Source organism: Amblyomma mixtum, chromosome 5 (assembly GCF_055824585.1).
Source record: "Amblyomma mixtum isolate Tamu chromosome 5, ASM5582458v1, whole genome shotgun sequence".
Lineage (NCBI taxonomy): Eukaryota > Metazoa > Arthropoda > Arachnida > Ixodida > Ixodidae > Amblyomma > Amblyomma mixtum.
Genome location: NC_143016.1, coordinates 2,075,040 through 2,094,283, shown reverse-complemented (window position 1 = coordinate 2,094,283; position 19,244 = coordinate 2,075,040). Strand labels below are relative to the sequence as shown.

At 49.4% G+C, this 19,244-nt stretch overlaps 1 protein-coding gene across 2 annotated transcripts in view; it reads right to left on the bottom strand.

Moving 5' to 3' along the window:
* Positions 1 to 19,244, bottom strand: part of LOC149341132 (uncharacterized) — a 187,866-nt gene that overhangs the window by 164,058 nt on the left and 4,564 nt on the right. Inside the window, exon 2 of one of the 2 annotated variants that reach the window (XM_089543010.1) lies at positions 6,346 to 6,446. The exons of the other annotated variant lie outside the window; for it this stretch is intronic. Coding sequence (XP_089399136.1) covers positions 6,346 to 6,446 — 101 coding nt within the window. The remainder of the gene's footprint in view (positions 1 to 6,345; positions 6,447 to 19,244) is intronic. 2 annotated transcript variants of the gene reach the window in all.

The window sequence follows — 19,244 nt, the reverse complement described above, 5'->3', positions numbered from 1 at the left end:
ACAGCTTCAAAATTTGCTATTCATAATGCTGCACTAACAGATGATGAAACACTTCTGAATTTTCCCTTAAACTTACTGTCTGCACTTGTGCATTGGCGCCTAGATTTATCGTTTTTGGACGTTCAGAAATCATCAAAAATTATCAAGATTCAATTATCCTGTAATCAACTTTTTTTTTTCATAAACTTCCCAATGCCTGGGCTTTGCACGGCTAAACACTTGCAAGCAGGTGTGGTGCCTGCTTTCAAGACAATATCTTGGTCTTCTACAACCGCAAGTGCCATATTCGAGTTGTCCAACAGCGCCGTTAGTGAGCAAGTGGTCAGTGCTCTGCGAAAAACTCGAAAACATCAAAGGCAAGCAAGACAAGAGCACAAAATAACGCTCACAGTGACGCGGATACCAAAGAACAAAGCTTCCAAGGAAAGGCGCCGCCATCTATCGACACAAATGGAAACGAAGAATATCGATCGGGAGCAGCGCGCGGGTGATTTTCAAATGCCACCAGCCGACGCGGGAACGCGTGCTAGCTGCGAGGGAAAGTAAAAGTAGGCTTTATGCGCTAGTCAGCCTAAAAACATGGGAAAAGTGGCTGGCTCGAGCAATGCCGCGGGGAGATCTGAACTCAATTCAAGTTTATTTTATTTGCATCTATACATGTACAGATGACGGGAGTGCAGACAAAAAGCCAAATGGATTTGGCTTGACGGGGTCTGTACCCCCTACAGAAATGGCACTATCCACAATAAAGAGAACGCAAAGATACAATAATGGATAAACGAAAAAAAAAAGTATTAGTGAACACTCGAGTTCTTGAACCTTCTCCTCCCGACTCTACGCCTGCTTCGAAAAGTGCAGCACACTAGCAAAAGGCCAAGCAGTTGGAATTATTTCCTGCCGTACTGATTTCTGTTCCAAAGTTTTATGTCACGCACATCGCAGGACTGGAACTGCCTCCCCGGAGCAGCCAGTGAAGACCATCAACTTTTTAAAAATGCGCTATAGCTAGCACTGCATAATTAGAAGCCTAACAACTTGTATTTTGTCTTTCTGCTGCTTTCCTTGTTTGTGTTCGATGTGTTATACATTTTATCGCTACCTTCTGTAACGCCGATCGACCTTGAGGATATTAATAAATGACATAAAATAGGCATTCCCCTATCCAGCGTGCTCAATGCGCCTTCGGCAATGTCTCTCACTTAATCACTATTTATTTTCTCTTCGCCTCGCTAATCAGCGCCGTTCGTGACCGCAGCTCGCCAAATGCCACGCGTCGGCGTGGCGACACGCGGCCAATCGCGTGCATCGAGGTTAAGCCGGCAGCAGGGAGCGGTTAATAGCGTCGCTTCCGGCAATCCGGTGCGGCTGTTACAGGTCGTCACGCGACGGGCGACGCGAATTTCTCCTTCATGCAGCACTGTCGAGAGGAAACGAGAGCTCTGCGTGTAAGCCCCAGTTCCGCTCTGTACGGCACCTCAATGCGGATCGGACTAAGTGAGGCAGGAAGAGCTTGTCAGCAGGCATCATTGAAAACTGCTGGCATGCTTGCAACGTATAGAAATCCCTATGCACCTGTCATTAAAGATGTTCTTATTCGACGACGCGCTACGGCGGTTTGTACATCGTACGGCTGCTGAACCCAATGATGCAGAACGGAGCACCGGCCGTGGTGACAGAATGCGGTCATATTCCAATGGAGGCGAAAGGCGTGTTCTGAGCGATGTCGGTGCGCGTTAAAGAATAAAGAGTGATCTAAAGAAATACGAAGTCCTCACGGCTAAAACGTCCCTCATAACGCACATGAAGTTTCGGGACGTTATAAGCTCCTACCACACTATTTATTCCAGGAAAAAAAAATGGAAAGATGAAAATAGAGGTGGTGAGGTTGGCAGCCCAAGGAAGAGAGTCCGAGCTGTACAATAACGGCGGCCTTGAAACAGTCTGAGACATTAAATTGCGAAATTCCATTGTCCCGCACATGCCAAGGGCAGGACATGACTCGCGCACATTCACAATACATGGGCAGGACGTATACAATACACAGTACAGACACCCTCTCATCTACTAGTAAGTCAGAATGCAGTGGAGCCAACTTGGCTGACTGTGACCACGATAAACACTCAGACACTGAGGAAAAGTATCATTGCGCTAAAGCCACAACATAGAACCTGGCGTATCTTCTTCACATTAGGTTTGCATAGTTTAGAAGCAGCTTCAAAAGCCACAGCTTACCAACATATCAAGCTGTCCTCCTTTAAAGAAAATGCGAACGAGACCTCTCGAAATACGACCAGCAGGAAAAGAGGGGGTATATGTTCGATGAATGTTACACAACAGCGCGGTTCGCCTTCTCTTGCAACTTGCGATGGCTCAAGAAACAGAGTGAAAAATGAACCATGCCATCACTTGGCCTCAGTGTAGCGCGGACATCTCGTTTTCCTGTTCGCTCTTTGTTCGCCGCGTTCGCCTTTCACATTGCACAATGTAGCACACAGCAGTCGCACTGTCGTTCGTTTCTGCAACAGAGAAGCCCCGCAGAAGGCACCGGGCCGTCGTCTTCGAGGCAGCGCTGTTACTTTGCCGCTGTTGCGTGCACGAACAGCGACAGGTGTGAACGATAGCAGACGTAACCCAAGGGCGACAGGAGTAATAAAGGCCCCACTGGCGACTGCGCCAGCAAAGACAGGCTGGAAAGAAAAGCAACTATGCACAGATCCGGGAGAAGACAAGGCACAAAATAAGAGGCAGCAGCGGCAGCCACAAACCAGTCAAGGAAGGGAGCGAGAAGTTGCGGCGGCGACCTTGCGAAGGTCAGAGGCGTGGCGGCCGACGACGCCTGACTCATGACCCGGTTTGAAGAAAAAGAGCAAAGAAATCCCGCGGCCGCCCAGGAGAGACCAGCTGAGAGAAGGGGGCGGCGCACGTCTTGCCGAAGTCGAGGAGAAGGACGAGGCAGAGGAGGCTCGCCCCGGCTCAAGAGCGACCTCATCGCTCGCCTACGCCGTTGAGAAACGACATAAAAAAGAAAGATTCCGGTTTTACCGCGTCTCGCCGCAACGCTGTCGGGGCAGCCCAGGAAACGACGGTCTTAATCACGCGCACAGAGGGGCGACGAAGAACAAAGAGACCCCGAGCGAAACGCGCGCGCGAGACAGAGTGACTGACTGACTGCACGCGGCGCTCGGTCGGTCCGGGCGTCACACAGCGGGACGAGCTTCCAAGCGTCACCAGCCGTGCCATCGAGTCGCAGGCTTCCAGCGTTCCATCTGGCGCGGTCATTTCGCTATTTTCTCCCCTGGCTTCCTTCTCCGCATCTTCAGTTGGCGCGCTACGTGTGACGTCTTCGCTTCCGCCAGTTTCCAGTTGCAGAAGCCCCGTCCCCACTTTTTCAAGCCTAACCGGGGCCTTCTGGTCGCCCAGCCGTTACCTCCCGTACTCCGGTCCTGGCGACAGCTGCAAATCATTAGCGACTTCGAAGAACATGGGGCGCTGCTCTCGCCTAAAGTGCTCTACTGCACCCCCCTTCCCGCTCCTCAGAAGGAAGCGACCCCCGCTGTCTCTCCCGAAAGCAGCAGGCGGAGGCTTGCTGGTTGGTCGACAGCGCGGACTCTCTGGGGCGCATACCGGATGCGAGCACCGAAAAAAGACGCCCCGGGCGGAGGAGACGTCGTCCGATGGATACAGTCGGCCGCGATGAACGAACGAGCAGCAGCTACTGCCAGCCAGACGCCCCTCCGCGCGACCTTGCCTTTCCTGGCGAGGTTACAAAAACAGGAGCTTCTGGTTTCTGAACACCCAGCACCAGCGGCTGCGACGATTAAAATCGGCCGCGCCCGTGAACACCTGCCGTCCCGTCCGACATAGCTCCCCGTGCGCTGCAGAGATACCCCGGCGCCGTCCGCTGGCGCTCACGTTCGCCGTGCGGAACATCGCGTCTGCAGCTGCTCGGGTGAACTGGGGAATGCTGAGCTGCAACTGCTCGCCTTGGTGTTCTGTTCAGCGCTTCTTTTTTATTACATTAAAAAAAAAAAACTGCATTCCGTTTTTTCCAAACCGCGATACAACAAGACGCGTCATCGGGTAAACGTAAAAAGCACGATCTCTGGAGTTGGTGAATTTTGCCGCTCGCTCGAGAGAAGGGCAGCTCCTGGGCACAGCCGACATGTCAGTTTGGAATCGGTCGTCAGAAAAGTCACATACGGCTTCCTGCCCCATTCCGCCGCACATTATCACTCGCAGAACGAAACATTAAGAAGGCCACATCGCCAATAACGTGACGTCACCGACACAAGGCAACACAACGCAAATAGTACATAAAAATAACGACGAAAGCGAGCCTATGAAAAAAATCGCTGTAACAAAATCATCACATTCCCTTCAGAAGAGACCGCACAGCCTTCATCGCGCCTTATGCTCCCGGGGCACGCATTATGCCACGGCCGACGGCGACGTTTGTCCTCAATCGTGCTCAATGCAAACAAAGCCACGTGTCTCTCTCTCGCCCATTAAGGTCAAGCGCACGACATCGGCGCACACGGCACCTGCCTTCCTTTGCGTTATGCAATCACGTTGCACAGAGAAAGAGAGAAGAAACCACAAGGGAATTACTTGGGCTCCCGAGAATCGGCTGTGAGGATGCCTCATGCACGGCATCTTTTCAACCTTGCTTCTACGTGGCCTTGCGACGGCACTCGAATGCGGCGTCCAGAGAATGGCGGCTGCCAGCATTCACGCGCATTAGCTCGGATGAAGCCGGTGAATGCAGGAGCACTTGGGAAGCGTATATTTTAATTAAAAATGGTTTCTTCATCCTTTCATAGAATGCATGCCTTATTTTCTTTATTTTTATTGACTTTGCACTAGTAAGAACGCGCAAGCGAGTGGACCTGTTCCCTCTGTGTTAATGCAGCTCGCTGGCTTTAAAGAACCTGCCAAGAACGACGGTGCAACATCTAAATATTGCCGCAAAACAGGCGTTACGACCAGCTCCTGTCGTCTTTCGAAATGTGCTACATCCATAGCATCCGTCATTACCCCAGCGAAAACAAATCGACCGCGGGCAACCTCCTGGCGGCGACGTCACCGCGCTTCCACAACACGCTCGAGTCACGGATGCATGTGTCAACTATGAGTGAGCTGGCGACTAGGGCATCGACTTGGAAAATCTACAGCGGTACTTCTCCCTCCAAGTGGGTCAACGTGCCGAACCTTAGTGCTCTTGCGTTAAGCGTCTTTCGCGTCCCGGCGGGTTTTCCTGGCCGCCTTGAAAAAAAATCTTCACGCGGTGGTGAAAACCATCAACAGTCGCGCACGAACACTGGTGTACACTGCCAAGCACATCGAGCGAGAAATACACCACAAGGGATCCGGCTTAAAAGAAACGAGCGCCGTAGATGTTTGCTAGTGTGCACATGCGCAGTGCACCTGCATGTATGTGTACGTGTTTCTTTTCAATCACAAAGACACGTTGTAACGCGGTCTACGTGAATTATTTACGATCCCTCGGTAATAGCGTCAACCCCGTCCTTAGCGAATCAAATTATCGAGACAGCACACCGCGCTGAGCGGCCCCAAATTCGTATGCAAGAAGAGAAGAACGCGGCAACGAGTGAGACCCATATAAAAGCACACGTGCCGACAGCACATTCATCCCAAAGCGAAGAACAGGGAAGTGCAAAGTTCCGCGTTGCCGAGCTGTAGACACACACACACATACGGGTGGGGTCTAAAAGAAGCGACCGGCATTGTGACATGCCCGTCACGTCGGCGAGATAAAAAGGAGCTCGCGCACTCGCGGAGTTGCACCGAATCACCAGGAAAGAAGCACGGCGGCGATACGGGTAGGGGCGGGGGGTGCGGTTCGCTGCGACGGTCGTATAACATGCGCCATGCCAAGGGCGGCTGTGTCGCCCCATGCGAGACCGTGGGCAGATATACGCGACGACGGCATAATCTCGGCGGCAGGAGCCGGAGGAGGAGGTGTGACAATATACACCCTGTTCCATTATAAACAAGCAGCACTGCAACAGCTATAGGACGCGTCCTGGAGCGGCCATCGGTGCAATGAACAAAGCAGTGCGGTGTTTCGAACAACGCCTTATAAGGCGTGTACATTTTCCTTTAGAAAATAATTGACGGAGCTTACTCCGTCCTGAGTTTAAGGTCACGGGAAGCACATAGGCCTATACGCCGCGGAGAACACCGTTGCTGACGGCGACACACTCGCTCTCTTACTAGCTGGCAACAGCTGCATTGCCTCCAGTATGCTGCACTGTACTAACGACACACACGCATACACGAGGAGCAGCTGTGGAAGGGTGGACGCCACAATCCGTGGCCACTGACCTGAGTGTCGTCCTGGGAGCGATGAGTCATCTTGTTGATGGCCCGCTCCTCAGCCACGGCTTCGAGCAGGTTGCTCTCGCTGTTGCACCGTATGGGCATGCCTGCAACAGGGCACAGAAGGCGGACAACAACGGCGTTAACGACGCCGAGGCGACAAAAGGCGCGCGGACCTTGGCGCGGCCGCGCACGCGTTAGCGCCCTCCATTATTCAGTGAATGGCGCGACACCACCGCGCCGTTGCCTTTGGGGCCGGCACGAGTATAAAGCCGTTAAGAGAAAATGAACAGCTTCAGCGAGGGTATACGCAGGCGTTGGCGTCGCGTGTGCGCTATTACACATTCAGGGGGGGCCCGGACAGAGGCCATGCTTCAGCCGCGGAATTAAAGGCGAACTGTCGGGAACTTGGTCAATAATTCCTGAGCAGTGTGCGGACTCATTCGGCACGACCTGTGGCAGGGACCACAGAGCACTTCGCAATCAACGAGCACAAAAGCAAGCTGCAGAATTCGTAATTAAATGTAACGGCCCTGTTTTTTCGGGAACATTTATTTCATTCTGTGCAGCGCAATAATGATCTTCACTGAATAATTAAAAAAAGACGACGAAACTTGCCCATCTTTTCTGTTTTTACGGTCCTGCCGCAATATTTGTAAAGCACGACCAAACACCAAAAAAACAGGACGTCACTGACTGTGACAGCGAAAATTTCCCACCAGAGCAACCTAGAGGGATGGCGGGCCACCTAGGTCACGTGATCTTGTGATGTCATCATAACCTGCCCGCCGGGATCTCTAAATGTAAAGTAGAGAACAGCCGATTCCACATATACGGACATAACCTACCAACAATATATCGCGTCGTACCCTTTTCTGACTCAGGGCGAAGCCGGCGACAATGTTGTAGATGTGGACGAAACGAAGGGTCACAAAGCTGGGAGAGCAGGGACAGAATTCCTCGAAGAAGCCTCTGGTGGTCATACAGCTCTGAATACTGAAATATCAAACATCACCCTTACTATTATCTATGGCAGAGTGGAACTCGTTACCGGCTGACATAGTTTCTGAAACTGAGTTATCACATTTCCAAACAAAACTTTCATCGCACCTTGGCCTACAAAATTCACAGTGATATTTTCAGTACTGTCGAAGCATTGTCTTATACGCTCAACCTATGTATCTTTCAGCGACTGCAGTGATGTGTACTTGCAATTTGTATATAGTTATTCTTTGTATTTGTTAACTACTGTGTGCCAATAATCTGTATTGTGTTGTTTTCATGCCCTCCCCCCCTATGTAATGCCCACTTGGGCCTTTAGGGTATTTAAATAAATAAAAAATAAATATGTGCACTGCGGCTTGTCTGGTCTCTTACATAAATAACTGTAAACAAATGCGGTTCGAATATAGCAGCTGAGACGACTATGAAGTGCTCCCTTATTATCAACACACTGACCAACGACAGCTATAGTATACTACAACATAAAAGCTGCATCGACGCAGACAGACTCATACGCCGTCGATCGGCGTGCTCTATAATAGCAATTACAAGCGTCCCGCCCTTCACACTTATCCATTGAGGAGCACAGTGGCGACCTGCACCGTACTTCCTCGAGGCGCATAAACGGACGCGGCATCTCCGACAGGTGCGCACCCTCCACTAAGCAATTAGGAAACGAAAATAAAACCAGCGCGCCGCGGGGCCCGGAGTGCCGGGCGGCGCCGCGGCAATTGTGCGCGCCTATCGGTGCCTATCATCGGCTGCTGCACGCCCCAAATGCTGCGCGCTCCTGTTCGGAGGCAGCACACGCCCATTCGACGGCCTCTACGCAACAGGCGCGCGCAATTCAGCCGAGCGGGTCCCTGAACCGGCCCGGTTATTTCCGTCCACCGTCCCCGCATATACAACAAGCGCTCGAAACACCGCGGCCGACCGGGCGCCGATACGTGTGTATACGGAAGAAAGTACAATCTCCACGAAACCCGAGCCTCGCAACAGCTGTCCTTGTGTAACTGTAATACCGCGGAACGTTCGGGAATCGACCCACAACGCCGACGCGAGAAGAAAGGAGCGAGGCGAAACAAGCAAAAGAATCAAAGTATAGAGACTGATCGCGCGGAACGAAACGTATATGCGACGGCAGTTTCTTTCGTTCGGCACGCATTATTAATTTTGGCTCGCTCGCGGTGCGCAAAGCCGACTAAATGTAGGGTGATTCCTGCGGACATTAGCATTTCGGCCACCCTGCATATATGCAAGCTCCAGATCGTGCCGATACACGCGGCAATCATTTCTCTTTTTCAACACGAACTGCTTAATGGACCGCGTTGAGACGGCTGGCCGCTTAGAGGCACGCAAACCGAAACGTATAGTGTCGGGACTCGACAGAAAAAGTGGTCCGTACCACGCGCGGTTGCGTGTGTCTCTGCTCTTGCGAAGCCTTTCCCCGTTTTCGCCAAGCAGAAACGTCGCTGATTGAAACGAGCAAATCGACCTGCCTCAAGAGAAAAACCGTCTCCTCCTCGCTTGTCGCGACACCAAGCGCTGCTAGAAAACAGTATACAAACAAAACCCGCGGTGTACGTCACTCTAGCTCCCAACAGTACCACTATACCTTACTGTGTGCACAACCGTATACAGCCTGCGCGCTGTAATAAACAGCGCATATATTCCTGTGTATTTGGGGCAAAGAACTCGAGAAACGGAACTCGATTAAAAACCGCAGGCAAGCAATGATTTCGTTTCTTCTTTCTCCTAATGTCTGTTTCCTCCAAAAGCGGTTCGGAACGAAATGCGTACATATTTCGCTCTAATTACATTCAAAAGCGACCGAACTATTCCTATCAGGTTAAACAAATGCCCTACGCGCCAAGACTTCATTAAATATTCCTGTGTGTTCTGAAAAATACATAACAATAGATTCGATTAACCGCCGTAGCCGTAACGTTACACCATGCGAGATATGTTTGTTTCTTTCCTGAAACAACGTTCCTGCGGTAAGAGGAGCGCCTGGGCGAGAAGTCGACGTTGCTGCTGGCTACAGGCAGGATTAGCTTTGAGTTAATTAAATCTCGCGTTAGTGAGGCGCCCCTCACCGCTGCACCGTTTCTTGCGCTGTCTTATTAGAAGTAAAGGGTGTTTCAGTGAACACTTTAAAAAAATTTATGAAATAGGCTTTTTCGGATAAAAATATGGCTTTTGATCGGTCAAATGTTTAGGGGAATCACCAGATTTGTAATAAGGGAGTAATTACTGAATAGCTTTTGCGACATAGTATTACCAGAGTTGGCGGACACCAAAAAACCGGTGAATCGTCTTAAATAGTAAGCTGGTTAACTAATAGTTAAAAAGATAATTATTAGAAATTAGTTAACCACCTCAATATCTAAGATGATTCATCGGTTTCCTAGTGTCCGCCAGGCCTGGCAATACCACGCCGCAAAAGCTATAATTTTACCCTAAAAAGCCTATTTTTGAAAATTATTGAAAGTGTTCGCTGAAACACCCGATATATTGCGCTTTACATAAGCCCCTGCCAATTCTACCTACTTCACTTCCATTACTGACGCGGTATTGTATTACAGCACGGAGGTTATACGGTCTAAGCAGAGTTCTTAACATCAAGCAGCGAAACGCTTTCAGTGCCTCGCTGAGCGACGCAGCTCCCTTGTTATTCTTAATGGCTTCTCTTATGCATACGAACGTCACTTCTCGACTCTCCCCTTATCAGCAGTAAGTAAATGAATGGCAAGTTATCTGTTATGCGAAGGCACAATGCATGTCCGGCGAAAACTTATCGACCCCATGCCCGGTGTAAAGAGTCCAAAGGAAAAAAAAAAAAAGCATTGGAGCCTCTCTCGGCGGGCGCCTGCGCCAACGATCACTCGCGACGCAAACAGCGCGAGGAGTTGTGGCCTCGGGGTCTCTTCGCGCCTTTCCCAGCCAGGCGCCGTGTGCAACCTGACACCGAGCGACCCACCGACGACGCCTCGCAGCCACGCATCTGCCTTGTCTTATCAGCAGCAGCGCCGAGAGGCCGGATCGGTTTCAGGGACTTCGCGAAGAGGGGAACGGGGAGCGCGTCGGGCCAGTTGGTCGGGCCAACGCTGTTCCCGGTCTTTCCGCGCGGAGACCGTCTTTTAGAACCGAGCTGGGGCACTCTGATTCGCCCAGCAGTAGAAAATTCGGAAAGATTTAACAATTCCATTTTTTTTTTTTTCACTGTCACGATCAACGCTTTGTATTTTCTGATATCCGTTCGCAGCCTCAGAGGTATCCAGCTGGGCGCAAGATACAAAAAAAAAAAATCGAATACGAGGTTCCTGAAAGAGGAAAATGCTATAAAAAAAAGTTTGAAGGCACCGCCGCGCGATGGCACGGAGTAATATTCCGAGGAAGACGACTACGCGGGCAGCGCGGGTCAAAGCGAGCACTATAGAAGATCTATTTTCTTTTCTATGCATCACTACATTCTGACATAATCAATTATTCCTTTTTTTTTCCTTTTTCATCCAAACTATCATCACTTTGCAGTCCATGTCCTACTTGAGGTAGAATCGAAATTATTCTACCCCAAGTAGGGCATGGACTGAAACGGGACAAGCGATAGTGATAAGGGACAGCTTTGGCGATGGTTTCCAGGAAGGTCTCGTGTGTAATTACGGACTCCCAGACTGCATCTAGTAACTATACAAGAGGAAGGATTGGTAAACATGCAAACACGATACTCAGAATGAAAGAAGATACAGACTTTAAATCCACACAGTCATACGGGACACTCAGCGGATGTTGGAAACAAAGGCGCTCATGCCGCTGCCCGCGCACTGTTACCCCGCGGGTGCCCCAACATTCGCAGGAACATAATTATTCTGAGCCACTATTAAGCTAGAAGGATTTACTCTAACATTTTAGATTAACGAGGAAAGTATACGCTGAACAGCGCAAAAATCTAAACAGGGAGCATGACGTCATTTTAAGGAAACTGCAATTAAATACTTATATAAATCCTGTCAAATTCAGCTACACATTTCCAGATTCGTACAACCCGCATTGCGCCTTCTGCGGTGAAGCGGCTGACGTATACCTTATGGTATGGGCTAGCCAGACAAACCCAGCTACACCAAGAATCAATAACCCAACAGCTGAGGACTGGGAGGCAGCGCTGTCCAGCTCACATTTGGAAGACCAGCATTCGCTGGTGAACCGGGCAAGAGAGCGGCGGCAAAAGCCAATGGGCTCCCGGAATGAGGGCCCAGCCAGCTATTCTATGCATTAAACGTTTCTGTGTCTCCTTCTCTCTTGAAGTAGAATCCACTGGTGTTGCTCTCCCGGGTGCGTTTCTTTTGCCTTTAATGTGTACAGGCGTATATATAAACCTCTGCTCCCGAGTTTTGGCCGATTCTCCAAGTCTGGGTATGTGCCATCTTTTGAAAGGCTAACAATAACGACAACGTATGCCTTCATGTATATGTTCACAATTCTTCTCTTGTGCATTTGCGAACACTTGCGGACAAATCAAATAGAGAGCCAGTCGTATTATATATATATATATATATATATATATATATATATATATATATATATATATATATATACGGTCTGTTCTGAAAGTAGTAGGACTGGGTTTTTCCTGGGCGAACGGGCGGACGAGAGGCTGTCTCCGCGTGCAAGATCGTTGAAGGGGGATATTGGGAATGCTGGGGAAAATCGGCAGTAGGCTCCCGGCCGTTGAAGAGGGGAGGTCGCTTGTACTGTGAACCCCTGTCGAAACGTCTCGTCACGCAGAATCGTCGAGCGTTTACTGGATCAGCGATACGCAATCAAATTCTGAGTAAATCTTGGTAAAACGGGCAAAGAGACTCACAACATGATCAAGGAGGCCTACGGTGACGCTTCCATGGGTAGATCAGGTGTTTTTTGAGCGGCACAAGCTGTTCCGAGAAGGTAAGGAAAGAGTGGAGGAAGACGACCGCTCCAGACGCCTTTCGACCAGCAAGACCAACGAAAATGTGTAGCGAGTGAAACATTTACTTAACAGGGATCGTAGGATGAGTATCAGAATGATTGCTGATGACTTGAGCATTCCTCAAACCCAAGTTTTTGAGATCGTGACAGAAAACGTATCCATGAGGAAAGCGTGAGCGAAGTTGGTGCCGGGAGGGTTGTCAGAGGAGGAAACGGCCAACCGGTAGGATCTTCTTCATCATGTGAATGAGGACCCCGATTTTTTGCCCAGCACAAGGCGGCAACGCTGCCTCAGCACCCCTACATCCTCGACTTGCCCCCCCCCGCCCCCCCCCCCCCCCCCCCCAGACTTTTTTCTATTCCCGAGAATAAAATCGACGCTCGAGGGGAAACATCACGGATCGGTAGAGGTGGTGCAACAGGCCGTGACGAGGGAGCTAGACAGCATTCCGGTCCAGGCGTTCCTGGAGGCGTACGAAAACTGTAAAACTCATTGGCAGCAGCGTGTAGGTGCGGAAGGGTGCTACCTTGAAAAATTGTAATCGTTTGTACTATTCTCTTGAATAGATTTTGTTTAAAAAAATGAGTCCTACTACTTTCAGAACAGGCCATATATATATATATATATATATATATATATATATATATATATATATATATATATATATATATATATATATATATATATATGAGAAGCCAACAACCACAGAAACCAAGGGGCACAGGGGATTTAAATTTAAAAAAAAATTATTTCGTGGTGTTGATCAATTTAGAATATTACTGAATATGTTATCACTTAAAGCTAATTGATTAGAAAAGCAGAGGAAAAAGGTTGTTTTTTCTTCTGCTTTTCTAATCAATTAGCTTTAAGTGATAACATATTCAGTAATATTCTAAATTGATCAACACCACGAAATAAAGAAAAATAAAATCCCCTGCGCCCCTCGGTTTCTGTGGCTGTTGGCTTCTCTCATACTTATAACAAGCCACTCATTCCCCTTCTCTTGTTTGCTTAATATATATATATATAGGCATGCGACCCTGCTTGTGACCATCGAGAACGACGCCGCTACAGCCGCTGGTTGTGGATCTACAACTGCTCCGTGCCCTTGCGCTGCTGTAAGTAAAAGTGATTATAGTATACAGACTAAAGGAGACAAGACATGGCCAATGCTGGCATAGTTACTCGCGCGTACTGTCGCTGACGGTTTAGCATGAATTGCGCGTGGTGTCCATCTGACTACTGTGTCATGTTATAAGCGGCATATTACAACCGACGCAGATAATCACGACGCTAATGCTGCCTGGCTCTTGCACTACTACTTTTCTTTTTGTTATTACACGTGAATAGACGAAAGCGGCGCCACTCTGAGGTGGAAAAGTCGCCCTCACTAAATGCACAAAAATGTTTCCCTCCAGCTTGGAGAGAACGAGTCACTCTCAGCGCGGTGACTCAAAGAGGAAAAACTGCCCGTTATCTTTTTCCTTACGACAGCAGATGATAGCTGGCAGCGGAGATAAGAAACAAAGCGAAAAAAAGAAAAGACAGAAAAGATAGGCTACAGCAGGGACTCGCCATCCACATGCAAGCCTGAAACCTCGCAGCGAACAGAAATGCCGCTTTGTACCACACAATACTTGGAAGCACTTGAAAGAGCGAAGCTGCAACGCGAGTGAGCTCCTCGGAAGCAACGTGGAGAGCAGTGATCGCAAAGCGGAAAGGCAGAAATTCCCAGCCGCTTGTCTAAGCTATAGGTACACGGAAGACTTGTCCGAATAACAAGCGAACGACTACACGAGTCGTATATGTCGATTGTCTGCTGCCTGTTTTTATGCTGAGCTCATACCAGACAATCCCAGTACTTCTCCAAACGGGAAGCATTAAATAACTATGCTCCATGGGCTAACAGCGTCAAGTAGTATATACACCGGGGTTGGACTTCTCAGCTTCCATTTTCTGAAAACTGGGCGGGCTGTCTCTGGTATTTATTTAAGAACGAAACTTCCGTTGTTTATTTTTTGGCAGGTATTAATTCCCGCGGAAGAATTGCCTATTTTTGTGTGCATATGTGTGTGATATAAGTGTACCTTTCTGCACTAGAAAGTCACGTATAATATTCTAAGGTTGTTTGTTAGCAAGAGTAGTTTAGGTACAGATAATTAACACACAAATGGCCGCTTTTAGAGTAGTGGTTGCTATATGAAATATTATCGCCGGAAAAAAAGAAGGTACCAGCGTGAAGTCAAGTGATCCGGCCGCAATAAAAAAGCGCAAATGGAAGTTTATTTTCAGAAGCTGAGTTTTGCACAGACCCAAGTAAAATAAATTAAAAAAGAAACAACCGAAAGCAACAACGCAGCAAAACACACATACTTTATCCTCGCTAAGGCATGAGGAACCACGCCTCTCTTCCTAGCCGCCTTCATATTGGAATAGCTTTATCTGGCTGCGATAGATGCATGTGTATTCGTTGCTTACTCTACACTGCTCACTCCTTAAATCCCGGAACGAACTGTGAAGGCAGCACAAGCCTCATAAGAACAAAGTTTCGGATTGGAAAGAAAGAAAAGGTGACCGCGGCCGAAATACAAAACGAGCAAGAGGGCCTCCATCACGTACCCCGCGTGATGACGGCAGCGATGGAAGTGCCCCTGAAAAGCCGCGGATGCCAGAACATGGCACTTTTTCGTCACGCTTGGGCGCGCTTTCAGGCTGACGGCGGCTTGTTCCGATTACAACTATAGCCGGTGTCATAAGGAGCCGAACTAATACTCCGTAATCAAGTAAAGGCTCTGATAAGATATAGAAGGCACTGTACGCTAGTAGACGAAGCTTGACGAGGTAGTGGGGGCGTCTCGGTGTGCACCCCGCGCTCGTCTAAAGTAACGGAGTGTTGCTTCAAAACGCACTTTTTCACTGCTTAATCCAATGAACCCGTTGCCTCACCGCGCTCCTGGTTTTCGCGCTTCGTTAATTCTCGCTTTAACCGATTGTAGCTCGTACTCAATAGCCATAAAGCCATGGACTATATGTGAAGGACACTGACCTTTTTCGGTTAAAACTGGATAAAAAAAAATAATTCAGCGTTCTTTTATACTTTCTTTTTTCGGCCGAAACCTTTATAGAAGCATAAAATTGCAATAATGTGACAAGACGATATACTGTACGCGTACGCATGTTCTTAAAGGACCTATGAAGCACCCTCTGAGGAGAGCACATAAACTCACTCGATCACTACATTGTGTCGTCATGAACACCCTCCCCCTTCCCCTGGTCCCCAAGAGTGATGCCACTCTTGGGGACCCAGAATATTTCATAGTAACCACCACCACCACCACTTGAGCCAATAGAACACTTCTTTCCGGCCTTTCCGACTCAGCCGCGTCGCTCCGGCGAGTCAGGAAGCTCCGCCCCCCCCCCCCCCCCCCCCCCCCCCATCCCTTCCCCCCGGGAATCCCCGCGCGCGTCAGCAGCCGGCCGTGCGCACAAAGGGGCGGGACAAGCGGAGGACAGCCGACCTTTGAACGTGCAAAAAGTGACGAGAGCAGAGGGAAAGGAGCGAAGGGGGCTGAAATTGAAACTTTGACCACAGATAACTCAGCTTCTACAAAATGCATAAAAAAATTCTTGCTGGAGGATAATTCGTGAAGCGGCCTCATTTAACATCCCAGGCTTACCCCACCTTCACTGAGAGCCCCTTTAAGTAAGCGCATTCATCGGGCACCAGTGTCCCTGTGCAACCCGAGCAATGGCTGCATTCCGAAGTGCCTCAAGAACGTGCTTGGAAATTTCCTGCCCGGCAAATCACTACTTTTTCCGCGAAGCCTGCGTGCACTAGTCAACGCGCATTGGCTGCTTTCGGTGCAGCGAACCTGCAGTGCCACAGCACTGCCTTCGACGGCCGTTTATGACCGTGCGCCGCCGCTCTTCGTGTAAACGTTACGCCCACCCTCGGCAATCTTTAAGAGCAACTACCGGAAGCCATAGCAACCGATTCGCATCGGGTAAACAAGCCACTACTGCTTCCATTCTACTCCTGTTCTTTACTCTGCCCTTTATCACTGCCGCGTGGGTCCATTGTGGCCGGGAATGTTTACCTGGAAGTCTTTCGTTCAAAGCTGGAAAAACACAAAACCAAAAAAGACGCTTGCTTCGATTTGCTTGCTGCTTTCTGAGCACAAAGTGCGTGCGTGCGTGTGTTCGCTAACGAAATGCGTGACTCAACGACCGTACGCATCTCTTCGCGCCAAACCCGCAGTCACTTCACCGGGGTAGCACTCAGCAATAGCGGGCAGCCGTGGGAAATACCGTGAGCGGCATAGCGTGGAGGGGGACTTATTGAAAGGAAGCAGACGGCTTGCCCATGACGTCACTCCACGCCTAACGAAGCACCCGTCAATGCAACAAAAGAACGCGGGGGAACGGTCCAGTTATAGAGGCAATTCTTTCGGCGTATGATAAGGGTGCATCGAAAGCGTTAACTGGCGGGACCAGAGCTGCCAAACACGGATCAAAACAAAATGCAGAAGAACGAAAGAGAAAGAAAATAAGAGGAAACCGAGACGCAGAGACAGATTGTAAATGAAAAAAAAGCCGGATCTCCGTTCAGGCGCGCGGCTGCACGCGCTCGCGCGCGCTCGGAGAGTCAGCCGCGCCCCGCCCTCCCACTCGAAAATAGACTGGAGCCCACCAAGCGAGGGAGGAAATAACGGGGTCCCTTCCGCGAGCACAGACGGAGCGGAAATTGGAAGAGTGAGTAAAAAGCGCGTGACAGAAAACGGCACCAGCAAGGCAGATTGCCGTCGGTTCCGCTCACGGCGTCATGTCGCAACTCTGCGCGTGTCTCAAGCATGCCAGCGCGGGAACGGGTTATCACCCATACAGAGCGGAATTTCTTCTGAGGGTCTCGCTTAACACCCAGATGTTGGCCAACCGCTCGCTGGTTTGGACCAAGGCAGTAAACTGATCCGCTGTCACTATATCCCCAGCGCCCTTTGCGTTTCTGTGACTACAAATGCGACGGACGGGATGAGTCGCAATGATCTCCACGCAAGATGACGTGTGTCGTTAGTGGTCATGGCACTAAAGGCTGCCAATGGGGTACAGCTTGCTGAGGACACTAAAGAACACGACACCGAGAACAAGGCCGATTACATTGACATGTGAAAAACGTAGCGCAAAGAGACGAGGACACAGAAAGACGGACAACACACGGCGCTAACTTCCAACAAAGGTTTATTTCAGAAAGAAAGGTGGTTTTATAACGACATCACGACCAACACGCCGTCAAACCATGTGCTAGCAAAGCGTATCAGCCAGATATGCGAGCTCTTTCGCCATCAATGATACAGAGGGGGTACTAACACAATCATCTTTCAAAAGTGATATCCATTCCGCTTCTATGATTTCTCGTGTCAACCAGTTATTGTGCACTTTTAAAACCATGCATTGTTCAAGAAGCGGTATGCAGTGACACGACCGGCAGTGGGCTGACAACCCTTTTCCACGCATATCATCTACGTCACGCCCATGCTCTCGAAGCCTATCATTCAGGCATCTGCCGGTTTGCCCTACATACTGCTTGCCACAGGAAAGAGGAATTTGATAAATTACATGTTCAATACAATTGACAAACTTTTTCAAATTCCTCTTTCCTGTGGCAAGCAGTATGTAGGGCAAACCGGCAGATGCCTGAATGATAGGCTTCGAGAGCATGGGCGTGACGTAGATGATATGCGTGGAAAAGGGTTGTCAGCCCACTGCCGGTCGTGTCACTGCATACCGCTTCTTGAACAATGCGTGGTTTTAAAAGTGCACAATAACCGGTTGACACGAGAAATCATAGAAGCGGAATGGATATCACTTTTGAAAGATGATTGTGTTAGTACCCCCTCTGTATCATTGATGGCGAAAGAGCTCGCATATCTGGCTGATACGCTTTGCTAGCACATGGTTTGACGGCGTGTTGGTCGTGATGTCGTTATAAAACCACCTTTCTTTCTGAAATAAACCTTTGTTGGAAGTTAGCGCCGTGTGTTGTCCGTCTTTCTGTGTCCTCGTCTCTTTGCGCTACGTTTTTCACCTTTCAGTTATGAACCAACAAGCCCAAGCATATACCCTTCTACATTGACATATTGTGACATCAAAATGAGGTCCTCATACGGAGTTTTTCCGTGAGAGCTTGCTGTAAACGGATGGCACGCTATAGGTGCTGAAAAACCAAGGACGCTGTGAACACCGACACAAGCCGGACAGTGACGTGTGTGTGTGTGTTTCTGGCTTCTTTTCTTTACCTACGTGACGTTTTCAGCCTCCTAAATCAATTAGCCAAGGCTCAAGTACTTTTCAACTACTGAGCTCTATCTCGAGAATTTGGTGTAAACCTATGCGACTGGCACGCAGATCACCAAAGCTCCTGCAGTGGCGAGAATAGCCGCTCTCCGGTAAAAAAAAGCAGGAAAATACCACGTGATGAACGGCTCATACCTATACTCCAGACGCTTGTAAAGGTACTGAGTAAAGTTCTGTTCGGTCCACTGATTGTTGTACGGTAGGTAGGTAGGTATAGTTGCAGAGTGAAGTCTGAGAGACCTCACCAGTACCACTGAAGTATCACGGTAGTCGGTATGCCACTGATCTGACAGAAAAGCGAAAAAACGGGCAATTGCGGTTCACTGTAACGATTTGGCGGTGGCTGGAGATGTTGTCGGACGAAGTGTAATCAGAGCGGCGCGACTGTAAACGCTGGCTTAGTTCCAAACGGTTCGGCAAGTACTGTTCCTTCTTTCTTTATTGCCTTCTGTCTTTTCTTTTTTATTTTCTGTCTCGCCGACGTCTGGCCATAGGAGCACCTGGCGTTGACAAGTCGTACACCGCCCGTTTGGCTTCGTTCCAAGCATTCGAAAAGAGGGCGCAGAGGACATGCGCACACATCGAT